This window comes from Emydura macquarii, unplaced genomic scaffold, assembly GCF_026122565.2.
Source record: "Emydura macquarii macquarii isolate MOO-44397 ecotype Brisbane River unplaced genomic scaffold, CSIRO-AGI_Emac_v2 contig_3287, whole genome shotgun sequence".
Taxonomy (NCBI): Eukaryota; Metazoa; Chordata; order Testudines; family Chelidae; genus Emydura; species Emydura macquarii.
The window spans coordinates 1,346,073-1,362,180 of record NW_027133424.1 but is presented as its reverse complement, the minus strand read 5'-3'; the positions used below and the strand labels follow the sequence as shown (position 1 = coordinate 1,362,180).

The following is a 16,108-nucleotide window of genomic DNA, read 5'->3' as shown; positions in this document are numbered from 1 at the left end:
TCCCTGTGGAGGCTGGCAACTCTCGCCCTTTGCGAATCTGCATTTTATCTGCGTTGTAAATATAAACTAATCAGTGACCGTGTCTGTGTCAGCCAGGTGTGTCTCACCAGTGGCTGTTTCCGCTCAGTGTGTTGAATGTGCCTGTACCTGTCTGCTGTGCAGTATGGAGGGATTTAATGGATATGTTTTTCTGACCCCCCCCAGGGCATGGCCGTAGGACTCTGCTCTAGTCCAAGGGAGTGGGGGCGCGTCTGGAGTGCCGCCGGACTACTGTGCTTTGCTGCCATAAGCTGGGGTAAGCCTTCCTGCAGCGCTCTGATGGCCTGATGCTGACCTTGCCAGGGGAGAAAGGTAGTCCTGGGACTGTAGTCCACTGGGTACATTTCACTGAGAAGCACATTGACTTCATTTGGGCCAGAATTCCCACCTGGGGTGCTTATTTAGGGACCTAAATCCTATCCCTCCTACTCCCTTCTCTCGGCTTTTGGCCCCTCCTGAATTCCAGAAAGCAGTAAGCAGTCCCCAACAATTACCTGGGGAACACAGCCCACGAGGCTGAGGGAGCCAGGTGTTTCCACACGTTACAGTGGAGAGGCCTTCACTTGGGCCTGTGTGGGCAGCTCACAATTCCCCAGCCAGGCCAGGGGCCGGCTAATGGTGATGAACTCCTCTGGAGAGGCATGGGTCCAAGCCAGCCCTCTCCTCCTGGCAGCACCTCCCTGGGCGTGCTGCGTGCTGATCCCTTTGGGAACCATGCCTCATTGGGAGTGTCTGGAGCCCATTTCCAGCACTGGCCCCACCTGCAGAGCAAGTGTCGAGGCAGACAGGGTGCAGGGGTTGGCACCTGTTGTGGATTACAGGGTCTGAGCTATGCCTGCCCCTGGGAGTGACCCTTTTAGTGTGCCAGACTTCCAAGGGCAGGCCACGGGGCTCTGTCACTCCAGGACTGGGCTTTCAGGCTGCCTTGTTTCTCGCAGTGGCTTTCTGCAGTGAATCCAACCGAGATCAGACCCGTGAGAGAGGCTGCCCCCCTCCTACAGAGCAGTGTGCCCAGCAGATTCTTTGCATGGACCCAGGGCAGCTTTTTCAAAACAAGGTAGCTTTGATTATTCCCCGGAATCCAGCATCAGTGAGTCCTTAGATCAGCATGGAACAGCCAAGCTTCAGAGTCCATACCGGTAGGACCAAGGGCTTTGCCATGCCCTGATTCTCCGGGGTCCTTCTTCACTCTCTCTGATCCTGTCTGTCGGAGCCTGTCTACTCAATGCAGCCACCTAAACAGACAGCCACTTGCTGCCTTACCCCTTTGTCTTCCAATATGGCCTTTTCACTCAGCTTCCCCACAGACTGGGTTGGAGGATGTTAAGGAATAATGGCCCAGTCCTTGGCTCTTCCATTATCCTTGCCGGGTCTCCCATTCCTGTGTGTAGATTCCAGCCAGTTCTTGCTAAAGCTGCTGGCTCCATTTCCGCCCACTGGGTAACAATACAAAGTGGGGACATAACCCAGGCTGATAAGAATTGTACAAAAAATCCCCACATTCCTCACAGCACCTCTGAGAAATCCCAACCGACACTGTGACTATGTACAATTGTCTCCTTCCAAGTAGCCCCTCTAGTCATGCCATCTCAGGCTAGCACCCAGGACCCAGTTCAGGTACAAGATAATTGCTCCATACCTAGGCAGCCTATACTTGGAAGGCTGGACGGTCACATCCCCCTCAAGGCATCTCTCTCTACTCCTCCCTCGTTCAGCTCTGCTCTCAGGTACACAATCGCGCTCCCCGTTGACGGAACTGCACCCAGGAATCGGAGGTTTGAGCTCAGCCCACAGCTCTCCTAGTGGCATTTCCCATGAGATTAGCTGTGAAATGTGGTACATGCTCTTGAAAGACGGATGTACTGTGTAGACATCTGGGGCCAGCTGCATTGGCTGTAATGGAACTGAGCTGATTTCCAGCTGGCCCAGGGCGCAAAGGCTGGTATCTAACCAGCAAGAAAGAAGACAAGAACATTGTGACTGGCAACTTTCTTGGTGCAGGCTGTTCTGTGCTGGGTATTGCTTTCACCTTCTGTCTACTGGCTTGGCATCGTTTGGACTGAAGAGTCTTTGATGTCTGTTCCAATCTCAGCATGAGCATAGCACCTGGGGAACAACTGCCCGACCCTCTGCACAAGGCTACCCTGGCTCCAGGCCATTCGGCAGATCTAAAAATGTTTTTAATAACTGTTCAGTCTTGCACTGCCAGGTTTGAGATCAGCTCCAGTGCTGCCATGTCATGAGCAGGGCTCAGGGAAGATGTGCCCCAAGGGAAACCCCACTACATTATTTCCAAGGGGCTCAAATAAGGATGAGTGTGTTACATTGCTGGCTGCTTATCTGAGCCCATTGTGAGCCCCCAAATAAATGTGGGGCTCAGCTGCAGAATGGGGGTCAGCTATCCTGCACCCCAGTGCTCCAGGGAAATTGGAGTCTTGGGCTCTGGGTCACCCCATTATAGAGAAAGGGAGTGGGGAGGAGTTTGGATTCTGGGTTCGTCTTTATTGTAAAGCATTTGAGTTGCCTCCCTCCTAACATGGGTGTAATACCCATCAGGAACAATGGGAGTGACAGGCAGAATTTGGGGGGCTAGGGAGACCTCCAAGGGTGAGAAGATTTTTATCAGATAAACAGCTGGCGTTCCAGATCCCAAACTGAATCCTCAGGGCATCCCGTGTCAGCAATGCTGTGGTGTGAATCTCCAGGGAGGAGTTCTCGTGTGAGATTTTGAGTCCTTCTTTGTACAGTCAGGCCAGAAACCCCACAAGAACAGTGCTGAGTGTGGTGATGCTTTGGCATTGCCACTTTCAGAGCCATCACCGGCAGATGTGCAGAACGCCTCAAGCACAGCATGTAAAACAACAGGCGGGAACAGCTTACCAAGTCTTCAACTCAAAAAGGGTTCTGGCATTGGCTCTGGCGCAAATACCCCAATCCGTCTTGTTAGCACTCCCATGGATTCTTACACAACTTTAACCAGAAATCTGGCTCATTTTGGCTCATCTAAATGGATGCCAAAAGTGCCAGTGGTTTCTGGAAAATCTTTATGCCGCGTGAGGTGACACTAGAAGTGGAGCCAGCTAGTTGGTAGGTTTCCAACAAAATGTTTTGTTAAAGGAAAATACAGATTAAACAAAATTGTTGAAATATTGGAATTTTTGCTCAATTTTTGTTGAGCGTTAGCTCTGAGGGGAAAATCCTGAGGTTATATTAAATCTATGGTGCCAGAGATTTGACCTGTGCTTTACAGATAAAGAATATGATATGTTCTCAGAAATGAACACGACTGAGCTGAAAGCTGCACTGTTTGGAAAAAGATCTGACTTCAAGGCTCTTTTCAGATAGCTTTTCATCACTGTAGAGTCACTGCAATATGGTGGTTGTTTTGTAGCTAAAAGCCCTTGATTGCATCAAGTAATGATGAGAAATAATATAGACACTGTTTCAACTACGTCATCTTCAGCTCTGTGGCTAGTTTCAACCTTGATGTGCAGTTCATCTTTATCTTTTCCTGATCTGTAAGCATTACCAGCTGTGCCAGCTTCTTTACAAAACTCTGTTTTACAATGCTCTCCAGAAATGTCTTCTGTCTTAGATTATCTGCTAAACCAGAGAAGTACCTGATCAAACCCCCAGATCCAAACACCTGCAACTTCTGAGAATGCTGAAATCTGCCCCTGCATCCACACTTTGTTGCTGGCCTCAAATGTAAAATTACAAAGGAAAAATTAAAATTGGGTTGATCCCTGTAAAGGATCTCCTGTTGGGGGTGGCACTGGTGGCTCTCCCTCATTGTCAATCTCTGAGGCAGGCCACAGCTCCTGGCGCCTACGCCCTGCGGGGAGTCCAAGATAAAGGGGCTGCCTCCGGCTCTTAGTAGGGCGAGCCTTGGTTTCAGGTCGCTCCTTCGGGTCACTAGTCTCTAGCCCTCACTGGGCGAGCAAAAAGTCTATGGTCCGGCCCTCAGCAGGGATGGGCAGGCAGTGGGAAACTGCCTTCAGCCCTCAGCAGGGCAAGGGAACAGTCTCAGGCCTAGCCCTCTGGCAGGGCAGGCTGGCAAGTGGGGAAACACAGTCTCTAACCCCAGAGGCATGAGGAAATGGTCCGAGGCCCTGGCCCTTCAGCAGGGTGGGGCAGGGCAGAAGGGCAGCAGTCTTTAGCCCTCAGCAGGGTGAGTAGCTAGCCCACACCTGGCCCTTCGACAGGGCGTGGCAGGCAGCAAGGGACAGGCTCTGGCTCTCAACGAGCATGCACCCCTAGGTCGGGGTAGGAAGGGGGGAAAGGGATGCAGGCCCACCCATCTCCACTGCGCCCCAGCCCAGGGCCCTGTCAGAGATGGGGTGTCCGGTCACTGGGTCAGCAGGGCTCCAGCCAAAACACGCTGACTCCGAGGGAATGCAAGCCCATCCAGACCGTAGTTGGCTCCCCTGGGCTACTTCCTCCCACCCTCTCCCTAGAGTACCTGGTCTTCTGAGCCGTACCTCGGTTCCTCATCGCTTGACAGCAGGTCTGGGAACTGTTCGAGGTCATCTGCGGAGGGCAGTTCCTCTAGGTCCCAGGGTCTGTGGGTCCCTTCTGGCTCACCAGGTATTGGCAGCTTGGGTAGGTCCTCCAGGCCCCACGCCATGGGTAGCTCTGGCACCTCTCTTCCGTGTACCAGTCGGAGGCGGCCCTATGCTCAGGCACCAAGGGAGAGGCGTCCTCCCTCAGCCGCTGGGCTCTGACTGAGCAGGCAGGCCTGGCTTTTATAGGCCTAGCCCCGCCTATCTGCTTCTGGTCAGGTGGTATACTCCCGGGTTCCAGGTTTGGCTCTCCCTCGTTGTCAATCTCCGAGGGAGGCCACACCTCCTGGATAAAATCCCATATTTCTGTACCTGTCAAATGAGGGCCTTGAGCACTTTTATCGTAAGGAAATAAGTTTTAATGAACGTTCTTAAAAAAAAGTGCCCCCTGTATGAAATCCTTTTGGGTCTTCCTGGTGCACTGAAGGTATTCCAGCATACGTTTTTCCAATGACATCAGCATGGAATCCATCTGTGGATCACAAGCAGACATCTGTCAAGTATGATGTCTCATTCTGAACCACAAAGCACCAAAGGATCTCATAGAAGGGGGAAAAGGAGTTGGTTACTTCGTTAACTGTTATTAGCCTCTGCCGAGCAGAAACATTCAGACCAGAAATTGAAGGGTAAAGCCATTTTAATTTTTGCTGTTCATCTTTTACCAGTTTTCAATCGCTGTATGTCTTATTTCACTAAACTCTGATATTTAGGTAGTGACTCTCAGCGTGAAAGAATAACACATATTGGTCATTAGAACTGGACTGGTCTCTTATAGGCAGGCTGGTAGTACTGCCAATCATTCAGGCTGCCAGCACTTCCCAGTATAAGACCCTATTTTCAGTTGCTTATAACTTTGCCAGGCTTTCACCATTTGGATTGACATTTTTTCACGCGGGTGTCTGCCCCAAGCTGACCTGTTTGGAAAATTTCAACCAAAACAGTTCAGCCATTGGCAAGAACAAGGCTACAGAAAAATAGGTCGTTTTGTTAATGTTCAAAATACCTGGTGACCTTTTCTTTGAAAAGCTCTTGCACCCCCATACTTTGGAGTGGGAAATTTAAATTCAGCAGGGAGTAGGTGTTCGTGTCTGGGAGATGCCTTTTGCCAGCCCTGTGAAAATCTGCCCAAATCTGGCCAAATTATAAGCCTTTGAAAAACTGCCATTTGTACACGCTCAGTAGAGATTTTGATTTTAGCAGCTGCCTTCCCTGAGGATTCCATCCATGCTCCAGTCTGGAGCTGAGCAGGACATTCCATGTAATTGCAGCTCTGGGATGAGCCAGGCACTGGAAATGAGAGAAGGGAGCTTGTCTTCCTTGGGCTCTCAATGTCCCCCTGTTGTGCCCTGGCAGCGCTCTGGAGTAGGAAGCTGCCTGATTTGAAGGCAAAGGTCAGGGCAAGAGCCAGACCTGCGGTGGGTGGGGATGGCAGAGCATGTAACCTGGGAAAATGGGCACGGGGGAAGACTGGGACTGGAGGTTTGCATGCAGGAGAGAAAACATAGGATTGGGAATGGGGTAAGGGAGAGACTGCATTTGTCTGGGCAAGGAGACGGGGACTGGGATCCAGGGGAGATGGGGACAAGGAGGCCGGAGAGCTATACGCTGAGACTGGATGACAAACCCAGGGAGGGAGACTGGTCCTCTCAGCCAGTAATGACATCAATTGTAGCTGCAGTGGGGGTGACTGGAAATCAACAAGGACAAGTGCAGAGTCCTGCACTTAGGACAGCAGAGTCTCATGCACAGCTACAGACTGGGGACCGATGGGCTAGGCAGCCGTTCTGCAGAAAAGGACCTGGGGGTTACAGCAAATAAGAAGCTGAATATAAGTCAGCAGAATGTCCTGGTTGCCAAGAAGGCTAATGGCATATTGGGCTGCATTAGTAGGAGCATTGCCAGCAGATAGAGGAAGTGATTGTTCCCCTCTATTCGGCACTGGTGAGGCCGCATTTGGAGTATTGTGTCCGGTTTTGGGCCCCCCACTACAAAAAGGATGTGGACAAGTTGGAGAGAGTCCAGCGAAGGGCAACAAAAATTATTAGGGGGCTGGAACACAAGACTTATGAGGAGAGGCTGAGGGAACTAGGCTTGTTCAGTCTGCAAAAGAGAAGAATGAGGGGGGATTTGATAGCAGCCTTTAACTACCAGAAGGGGATTCCAGGGAGGATGGAGCTAGGCTGTTCTCAGTGGTGGCAGATGACAGAACAAGGAGCAATGGTCTCAAGTTGCAGTGTGGGAGGTCTAGGTTGGATATTAGGAAAAACTTTTTCCCTAGGAGGGTGGTGAAGCACTGGAATGGGTTACCTAGAGAGGTGGTATAATCTCCATCCTTAGAGGTTTTTAAGCTGTGGCTTGACAAAGCCCTGGCTGGGATGGGTTAGCTGGGGTTAGTCCTGCTTTGAGCTGGGGGTTGGACTAGATGCCGGGGGTTTGACTAGATAACTCCTGAGGTCCTCATCTTCTAGTATTCTATTACTGGAGGCCAGACATGGGGAGAAAGGCAGATTGGGCAAAGAACTAGGATGGGAGGAACTGGGATTGGCTGGGCAAGGAGACTGGGGACAAGGAGCTTGGAGGGTGGGGTGGGACTGAGAATGGCCAGGAAAGGAGAGTGGGACTGGATGTGGGGGGATGCCTGGGGTGGGGTGGGGACTCCAGAGAGGTGAGACAAGGACTTGCTAGGCGATGAGACGAGGCCTGAGATGAGGACCCAGGGGTGGGGAAGCGACAGGACTGGGACAGGCAGAGGTTGTAAGGGACAAGCAGAAGAGGCCATGCTCAGGAGGCTGAGGCAGAAGGGTCTGTGCCCACTGGCACTTACTTCCCTCTAGGGCCTGGAATGGAACCCGCAATCTCTGCCATCAGCAAATGTTTGTGAAACCCACCGGCAGAATGTGTGTCTCATGTCCCTCTAGCGCTGACCCAGATAGAGGATGACAATCTGCTGCTGCTGTTGGTTCTTCTGTTAGCTCAAGTGCAAAGGTCCATGCACTGGGTGTCAGGATTCAAACCCAGCTGCTGGTCCTTGTTGGTGTCAATACAATCCCATGTGATGGATCTTCTGGAGTTTTTTTTTCATTTGCTTTTCAAAAAAACATAGGAAATTACAGACACACAAACAAAATCCTACTTTAAAAGTACACAGCTAAGGTTGCAAAGTCAAGAACTCGAATGTTAGGAGATTCCAGAACCTCTGCCTCATTGAGTGCAGAGGATAGACCTACACTAGGGAATAAATCCAGGTTGTACATTGAAAAAAAGCTGTTGTCTGTAGTAGCCCTGCCTCATTTGTTACAGAAGTTGGAAGGTGTGTAATGAATGAGGCAGGGGGTTGCGGGAAGAGAAAGGATGGTCTCAGATTTAAGGCGGTTGACTGCTGCCCTGGAGAAGTGGATTCTCTCCCTGCCTCTGCCCCAGAGTTCCTGTGTGATGCTGGGCAAGTCACTTAAACCAAACTCTTCCCACGAAAAGCCACAAAATGTTCCTCACTTTCTGGGTGCTCAAATTGAGACCCTAGTGTCTAATTTGCAGAAGTGCTAAGCACTCACAGTTGCAATTCATGTGAATGGGAGCAGTGCTCTGAACATAGAAAGTGCTTTACAATGCCAAATACTCCAGAAAATCCGGTCCTAGGTGTCTCAAATGGGGGACCCGAAATTACTTTGGGCCTTAATCTCTCTGGCCCAGACCCTTGAAGATATTTAGGCACTAACTTGCAATAAAATCTATTGCAGTTAGGCACTGAAATACCTTTGAGGACCAGTGTCTCTCTGCCTCAGGTCCCATCTGTTTCCAAGGGGGTTGTGAGTATAAATTCATTCACATTTGTGAAGCACTCAGACACTGTAGTGATGAGTGCAATAGAAAAGCCCTTGGGAAGATGAATAATTCTGCCTTCAAAGCAGGGTTTGAATTGCGTGCAGTAAATAAGGCCTGGGGGCCACACATTGAATAGCTGCTCATTCAGCGAGCAGCATTCATCCTGTGCACTGAGTGAGGCAGGGGACATATGGAAAAATAGTATGTTATCTTGTCATTAAAGACCATATCGTCGTGCGTACGCATGAGGGAGCTGAACTCAGGTTGCACAGGCAACCTTAATTGCAGCGTTTCTTGACATTTGAGTGCTGGACTTGGCATCCTAAATAATGTTCTTTTCATGCAGTGCTTTTGTGTGTGATATAAGATGTAGTCCGGTGTCACACACTGATATCCAACCTGGAGTCCTCTCACTGACCATAACACATTCTAATCCCAAGTTTGCCTGTTTTTACAATTTCCAACAGTGCTTGTGACTCAGAGGGAAGTGGGAGCCTGGACCTACCATTATGGTGAAAAATCTGATTATTCATGGGAACTGGCCAGAAACTTTTGCCAGTCGTTCTACACTGATCTCGTAGCGATCCAGAACCAGAAGGAAATTGCTTATCTCAACGATGTCTTACCCCGCCATAAATCCTACTATTGGATTGGGATACGGAGGATAAACAACGTCTGGACCTGGGTCGGCACCAAGAAGGCTCTGACAAAGGAGGCTGAGAACTGGGCTCGTCGGGAACCCAACAACCGAGGGAAGAACCAAGACTGTGTGGAGATATACATACAGAGGGGCCGCGAGGATGGGAAATGGAACGATGAGCCCTGCCAAAAGAAAAAGAGGGCACTGTGTTACCAAGGTAACCCCCGCTCCGCCCTGCTCTGCTCTGTGTAAGCGTGTCTGTTTAATATGTCAGGGCTGGGGCGAGCTGCTAGATCAACAGGTCTGGAGAATTAAGTCCCTAATTGTCCATAGAAGAGCATCAATAGGCCGGCCACCGCCCATGCCCCCTCGGCGTCTGAGCTCTCTCCACAAGCTACTCTCGCCCCCCCCTTACCTCCATGGCATCTGCTCTTCCGGCCCTCAGCCTTCTTCAGCCCTTTGGCTCTGGCTTCCGTCCAAGCCCAAACCCTGCCCCTGCTCACGGGTCTCCTGCAGCAGCCTCCTGCTGCCTGTCTGCAGCAATTCGGCAGTCTCCACCTCGGCTTGTCTCTCCCTGAGCAACCCCCTTCTCTGCAGCTTCCTGACTCCTCCAGGGGAATCAGACGACCCCGGCTCTGCTGTGCCTACCTAGTAACTAGGGTTGGCTGGCCTCAGGCCAGGCACCCTGTTATAAAGCGGTACCGTCTGGGCAGAGGAACTTAACCCACCCCACCCAGCTAGAGTGCCTCAACCCGGATCTACAGGGTCAGTCGGTCTCCATGACCCACTGAGTCCCTGGCCTCTCTATGGAGACAGCTACCAAGGACCCGGTTAGTGCTAGCTGGTGTTAAGTATTAAAGTGATTTTATTGCCCCATGGTCAGCATCACAAGCCTGCATCCCCTTTGCATGTTAGCTGCTGTGTGCAAAGCCTGTGCCTCACTGCTGGTTCCTTTGGTTGGGGAGTTAAAATCCTGCCCATCAAAGTTCTCACCACAAACAGGCTATGCAGACGGGAGCTGGACCTGTACTCTGAATGAGCCTCGCTTTGAGCCCTACCTTCTTCTCATCACAAAGGCCCATTGTAAATTGACATGCCAGTCGCGCGGCGCCAGGAGCGCCTGCTCCGAGTCGTTGGGGGGATGCAGTGGGGTCTCCTTGCTAAAGGGTTACTCCCCGCTGCTGAGTGCAATCAGTGCAGGGGGAGGCAGGGAGGTCGAAGTGCAGCCTGCCAGCCAAATGTAGTGCACGCTGGCCGCTGATCAATGCACAGGTGTGTCCCCTGCAGGCCCAGCATGCAATGCTACATCTCAGTCCAGAAGGCAGCCTGCCCTCCGAGGTCAGGGCTGTCACAGGCAGCACCACTGGGTCCGAGAACAATGTGACAATCTGGGCAAAGCAGCTGCTGCACCAAAGTTACTGGCAAGATGCAGATGCCACCAAGCTGGGCAAACTTTGGGTGCCCTGGATGTTCTGCGTGCCCCAAGGGCTCTTGTAGGGCCTGAGCCAAAGCTTTTGGAAGCCAGGAGAGTCTTTTGATTACTTTAACGGGCTCTGAAGCAATCCCGCAGTGAAGAAATGCAGCAGGGATTGGGCGCAGGGTCCCGGTAGCGGGGTGGTTATGGTTTGTCTCTAAGGAGCCCTGAGGGTGGATCCTAACCCAGTTGTATCTCTGCAGCATCTTGCCAGTATTCCTCCTGCAACCAGCACGGCGAGTGCGTGGAGACCATCGGGAACTACACCTGTGATTGCTACCCTGGGTTCTACGGGCCTGAGTGTGAAGATGGTGAGGGCAGCCAGACAGGGACACTAGAGGAGGAAGCCCTATTGCAGGGCCTGCTACGTCACTGCATGTACTTTCTGGAGGGTCGTCCCCCTCCCCCCCCCTGAGCACTCCCATGGAGACCTAGGGGCGATGGCCTGGGCATCCATCGATGCTGCTCCTAGATGCACCGAAAAGGGACATTCGCACAGCCAGAGGGCAGCCAAAGGACACTTCCACCCCAGGCAGTGAAGGCTAGAGCAGCTTGCCTCCCTTAGGGGTCAGGCTGCCCCCATCCTGCTTTCAGCCTGGAGCCGCTCAGCCCAAGCAGCACAGACAGTCGCTGTCTCTCTTAGGAGCTGAGTGGGGTGCCCAGGCCTCAACTGGGGGGCTGGGACTCCTGCGAGGCTGAGCCTGCAGCATGTCCCATGCTCAGGGTGTGGGGGCATCGGCTTCTGCCCGGCTGCCCGACGCCGCTTCTGTAGACAGGCCGCTCAGCACGCTCTGTAGTACTCAGAGAAAGCATTTGCTCTTCTTGCCTGGAGGAGCTCAGCCCAACAGGGCTGTCACTGGAGTGAGTCTCGCAGCCCGGCACAGACTCATGCGAGGAGGCTCGAGCTGGCAGGTTAAAAATAGTTGTGTGGATGTTGCGGCTCCAGCAGGAGCCCAGGCTCACAAGCCGAGGGGCTTGGGTGGGCCGTGCTCCAGAGAGCCTGAGACCCAGTGGTTTGAGGGAGCAGCAGGCAGGTGTGCTTGAAACAGCACCCCCCCAGGCCATTCATGTTGTATGTCCTTGTAGTTGTGAAGTGCCAAAGCCTGGACCCTGGGCCTACCTGCAGCCACCCCCTGGGGGAATTTAGCTACAACTCTACATGCAAGTTCCAGTGCAAGGAGGGGTTTGAACTGCATGGACTGGACACACTGCAGTGCTTGGCGTCAGGGAACTGGACGGCATCGGCTCCAGAGTGTGCAGGTGGGTGCCGGCAGCTGCTCCTGCCGCCCTCGCATTGATTTACAGGGGAATTCTCAGAGCCCGTATGGGGAGTGGGCTTCACCCCTTTACACAGCCCCAGCCTCAGTATTTAATACCTTTTGCTTCTCGTGTGCTGTTAGCTGCTTGTGTTGGCCGGGAGCCCTCTCTAATCTTTCTATCTCTCTGGGGTTTATACCACACCCATCCCCGTGTTATCGGTGCTGTTTACCAGCTCTGCGTGTTTTGTGCAACCATCCTCCCAGGCTGGTTTCCCCATCCTTCCACGTGGGGTTGTTTTGGTTTATTTTTTTTTAACTGTAAAATGTAGTTGAGCTCCAGCTGAATGTAATTGGCTTGATGTGTTCAACTTGGGAAGCTCCACAGCAATTACAGGGACAGCAGGCTGGGCCAGGGTCGTCCCATGCCACAGCCATTAAACTGCGGCAGCGCATCCAAGAGTCTCATGCTGATGTTGCAGGGCAGGACGCATGGATTGGCCATTGGAGGGGGATTTTGCACTCTGGTGATGTAGCAGAGAAACCCACTTTTTGTGGCCGTATACCATGTTAGGCAAACTCCACACGCATGAAGACACAGGGTTTAGAGATTGTGGGACCCGGCTAGCCCACCATGCTCATCCCCGAGCTGGAGGCATTGCAGGACCATGCCCCATCAGGTATCAGCCTAGGTTCTGTGCCACCATTTTACTTGGAGGATACTGCACTGCTCAGTACATCTTGCCATCAGTGCTCAATCCTGCACTGCATGATGATTCTGGAGGAAGGGCCTCGCAGAGTCCTGTGTTTCTTGTGTCGTTGTTTCCTTATGAAATGTGCTTAGGTTACAAGTAAGAAGAGAATTCTTTCTGGGTGTCTGGCTGGTGAGTCTTGCCCACGTGCTCTGGGTTTAGCTGATCGCCATATTTGGGGTCGGTTGGGGTTTTCAGCTTCCCCAGTAGCAGTTCATGTGCTGTAGAGGACAAGACTCCTTAGCCTATCTTCCTGGCCCCGGAGCAGCTCAAGCTTCTGCCCGTGGCTATCTATGGAATAGCCAGCTCCTTTGCCGGCAGACAAAGGTATCATATGATCTAAGGGGTGGAAGCCAGCATGAGTAATTAACCATGGGAACCACTTACCAGCAGTGTGGTTGATTCTCCCTCACTTGGAGTGCTACACAGGAGGTCAGACATTATTAATCAAGTTGCCTCAACCTTCTCCTGATACGATAAATAGATAAAAATAGATCTTTTTACTTCTCACTAGAAGGCAGGTTTCCTGGACCTCAAATCATTCTCATAACTTTTTTTCTGAACCTTTTCCAATTTTGCAGAGCCTTTTTAAAAGTGTGTGCCCAGAACTGGTGATACATCAAGGTGATATAGCTTAACTTTAGCAAAGCTTTTGATACGGTCTCCCACAATATTTTTATCAGCAAGTAAAACAAGTATGGGTTGGACAAATGGACTATAAGGTGGATAGAAGGCTGGCTAGATCATTGGGCTCAATGGATAGTGATCAACGGCTCAATGTCTAGTTGGCAGCCGGTAACAAGCGGAGTGCCCTAGGGGTCGGTCCTGGGGCTGGTTTTGTTCAACATCTTCATTAATGATCTGGAGAATGGGGTGGATTGCAAGTCTGCAGATGACACTACGATGCGGGGAGTGGTAAATACCCTGGAGAGCAGGGACAGGATACAGAGTGACCTAGACAAATTGGAGGATTGGGCCAAAAGAAATCTGATGAGGTTCAACAAGGACACACTTAGGACAGAAGAATCCCAGGCACTGTTACAGACTGGGGACTGATGGGCTAGGCAACAGTTCTGTGGAAAAGGACCTGGGGGTTACAGCTGACAAGAAGCTGGATGTGAGTCATCAGTGTGCCCTGGTTGCCAAGAAGGCTAACAGCATATTGGGCTGCATTAGTAGGAGCATTGCCAGCAGATCAAGGGAAGTTATTATTCCCCTCTATTTGGAACTGGTGAGGCCACATTTGGAGTATTGCGTCCAGTTTTGGGCCCCCCACTACAAAAAGGATGTGGACAGATTGGAGAGTCCAGCGGAGGGCAACAAAAATTATTAGGGGGCTGGAGCACATGACTTATGAGGAGATGCTGAGAAAACTGGGCTTGTTTAGTCTGCAGAAGAGAAGAACTAGGGGGAATATGATAGCAGCCTTTAACTACCTGAAAGGGGATTCCAAGGAGGATGGAGCTAGGCTGTTCTCAGTGGTGGCAGATGACGGAACAAGGAGCAATGGTCTCAAATTGCAGTGTGGGAGGTCTAGGTTGGATATTAGGAAAAAGTTTTTCCCTAGGAGGGTGGTGAAGCACTGGAATGGGTTACCGAGGGAGGTGGTGGAATCTCCATCCTTAGAGGTTTTTAAGGTGTGGCTTGACAAAGCCCTGGCTGGGATGATTTAGTTGAGGTTAGTCCTGCTTTGAGCAGGAGGTTGGAGTATATGACCTCCTGAGGTCCCTTCTAACCCTAATCTATGATTCTATTATTCTAACTGGACACAGGCTTCCATTAGTGGTCCCACCTGTGCAGTGGCATGGGCTCCCCCAATCGGCAGCGGCACAGAACTCCTCTGGCACCGCCAGGGCAGGGAGACCGAGCTCCTCCGGCCCTGGGCCAGGCCAGGAGATGACTGTTCCTCTGGCACAGGGCCCCAGGGGGAGAGCCAACTCCAGCTGCAGGGGGCACAGAAAGTGCCTCTCCAAAAGCTGCCAAATTTTTATTCCTGTGCACACCCCTGCACTTGTATTTACAGGCAAACTGCCTCCCTCCTTGCACTCACTATTCCCCTGTATCTGTATAGATTAGTTCTGGCCGGGGGGGAGGGGGGGAGCATTTTAGGAAAAAGGGTTGGTTCAGAAGTTAGCACAAAGATGATTGTGAGAGCCAGATAAGCGACAGCATGGGTAGAGCAGAGGGCCTGAGGGTGGAAATGTGATAAAAACCAAGATCAGATAAGTAGGGAGAGGCAGAGTTGTGTAGGAATAGATATGTTTGGGGTGTAACCAGCGAACCTTTCCTCACAGCCTCAGTTAACCCTGTGCATAGCAGTGAGAGCAGGCAGAGAACAGTCCCTTACAGCTAGAGCTAGCACAAATTGTTTTGCAGGGCTAGTCATGTGATTACAGAACAAGGAGCAATGGTCTCAAGTTGCACGGGTGGAGGTCTAGGTTGGACATTAGGAAAAAGTTTTTTACTAGGAGGGTGGTGAAGCACTGGAATGGGTTACCTAGGGAGGTGGTGGAATCTCCATCCTTAGAGGTTTTTAAGCTGAGGCTTGACAAAGCCCTGGTTGGGATGATATAGCTGAGGTTAGTCCTGCTTTGAACAGGGGGTTGGACTAGATGACCTCCTGAGGTCCCTTCCAACTCTAATATTCTATGATTCTATGTGCTAAGGCTGGCTTTGGTGTGCAGCTGTCAGAGAAATACTAACAGATGCAACACGGAACCAGTCTGACTTTGAGTTCTAGGAACTGACCAAGGGGTGACTGCAGACCACAGCCTCGAAAAGCTTAAATTCTAGCAGTGAATAGTCTGCAGCGGCTTCCCCCCACACAATGTGGCTGCGCTGGGCATTTAGATCGTGCCCACTACACAAAGAGTCAGGTGGGTGGTTTCCAATGAGAAAGGCCCCTCTGAACCCCTGCACTGCCTGGGTTTCTGCTGCTGCAGATAGTCACAATAGTCAGAGTGTTTGGATTTGAAAGTACAAGCTGTCGCTGTCAGGGCAGCCAGATTTTTCAGGGGAGAAAGCAGTGCCCTTGGCCTGGTGAGAGGGGTTTCTCCAGGCAGGTGGAGGACCTAGTGGCACATAGGCAGGTGCGTACAGGAGGATTTGGTAGCTGTGATTATAGATGTGTGTCAAGGCCCAGCCACCTCATTCATGGAACTGAATGAGCTGCCCCTGCTGGCTGACTGGAATACTACTGTAGTCTATCATTTTCCTTGGTGCTGTCATTGTGTAGCCATTTCTATGCACTTTGTTTCTTTAATGGGACCATAGACTCATTCCTAGCTCTGAAAGAATGGCACGGCGACAGACAGACAGATTTTTGCTAGCTCCGGAACATTTCATTAGACCAAAACAAGCCAAGCTAGGAAGGGAGAAGGTCTCTGAAACATGAGTGGGGTGTCTATAAAGAGTCCTAGTATGAAAGAGCAAATCATTTTATTGACTAACTAATCACATTTGATACGACACATTTTGGCTCCAATCATGAGGAGCTCTCAACTGGGGGCAGTTGGACTGCATGAGCCCTGAATGTGTCTTGTCCAACCTGACTCTTTAAATAA

General features: G+C 51.3%; 1 protein-coding gene across 1 annotated transcript in view; it reads left to right on the top strand.

Annotated features, from left to right (window-relative positions):
* The first annotated feature begins 207 nt into the window (after positions 1-207).
* The window catches only part of LOC137142969 (P-selectin-like), a 47,543-nt gene continuing 31,642 nt past the window's right edge, over positions 208-16,108 (top strand). The window contains exons 1-4 of the mRNA XM_067532522.1: positions 208-295; positions 8,891-9,280; positions 10,741-10,848; positions 11,624-11,797. Coding sequence (XP_067388623.1) covers positions 208-295; positions 8,891-9,280; positions 10,741-10,848; positions 11,624-11,797 — 760 coding nt within the window. The remainder of the gene's footprint in view (positions 296-8,890; positions 9,281-10,740; positions 10,849-11,623; positions 11,798-16,108) is intronic.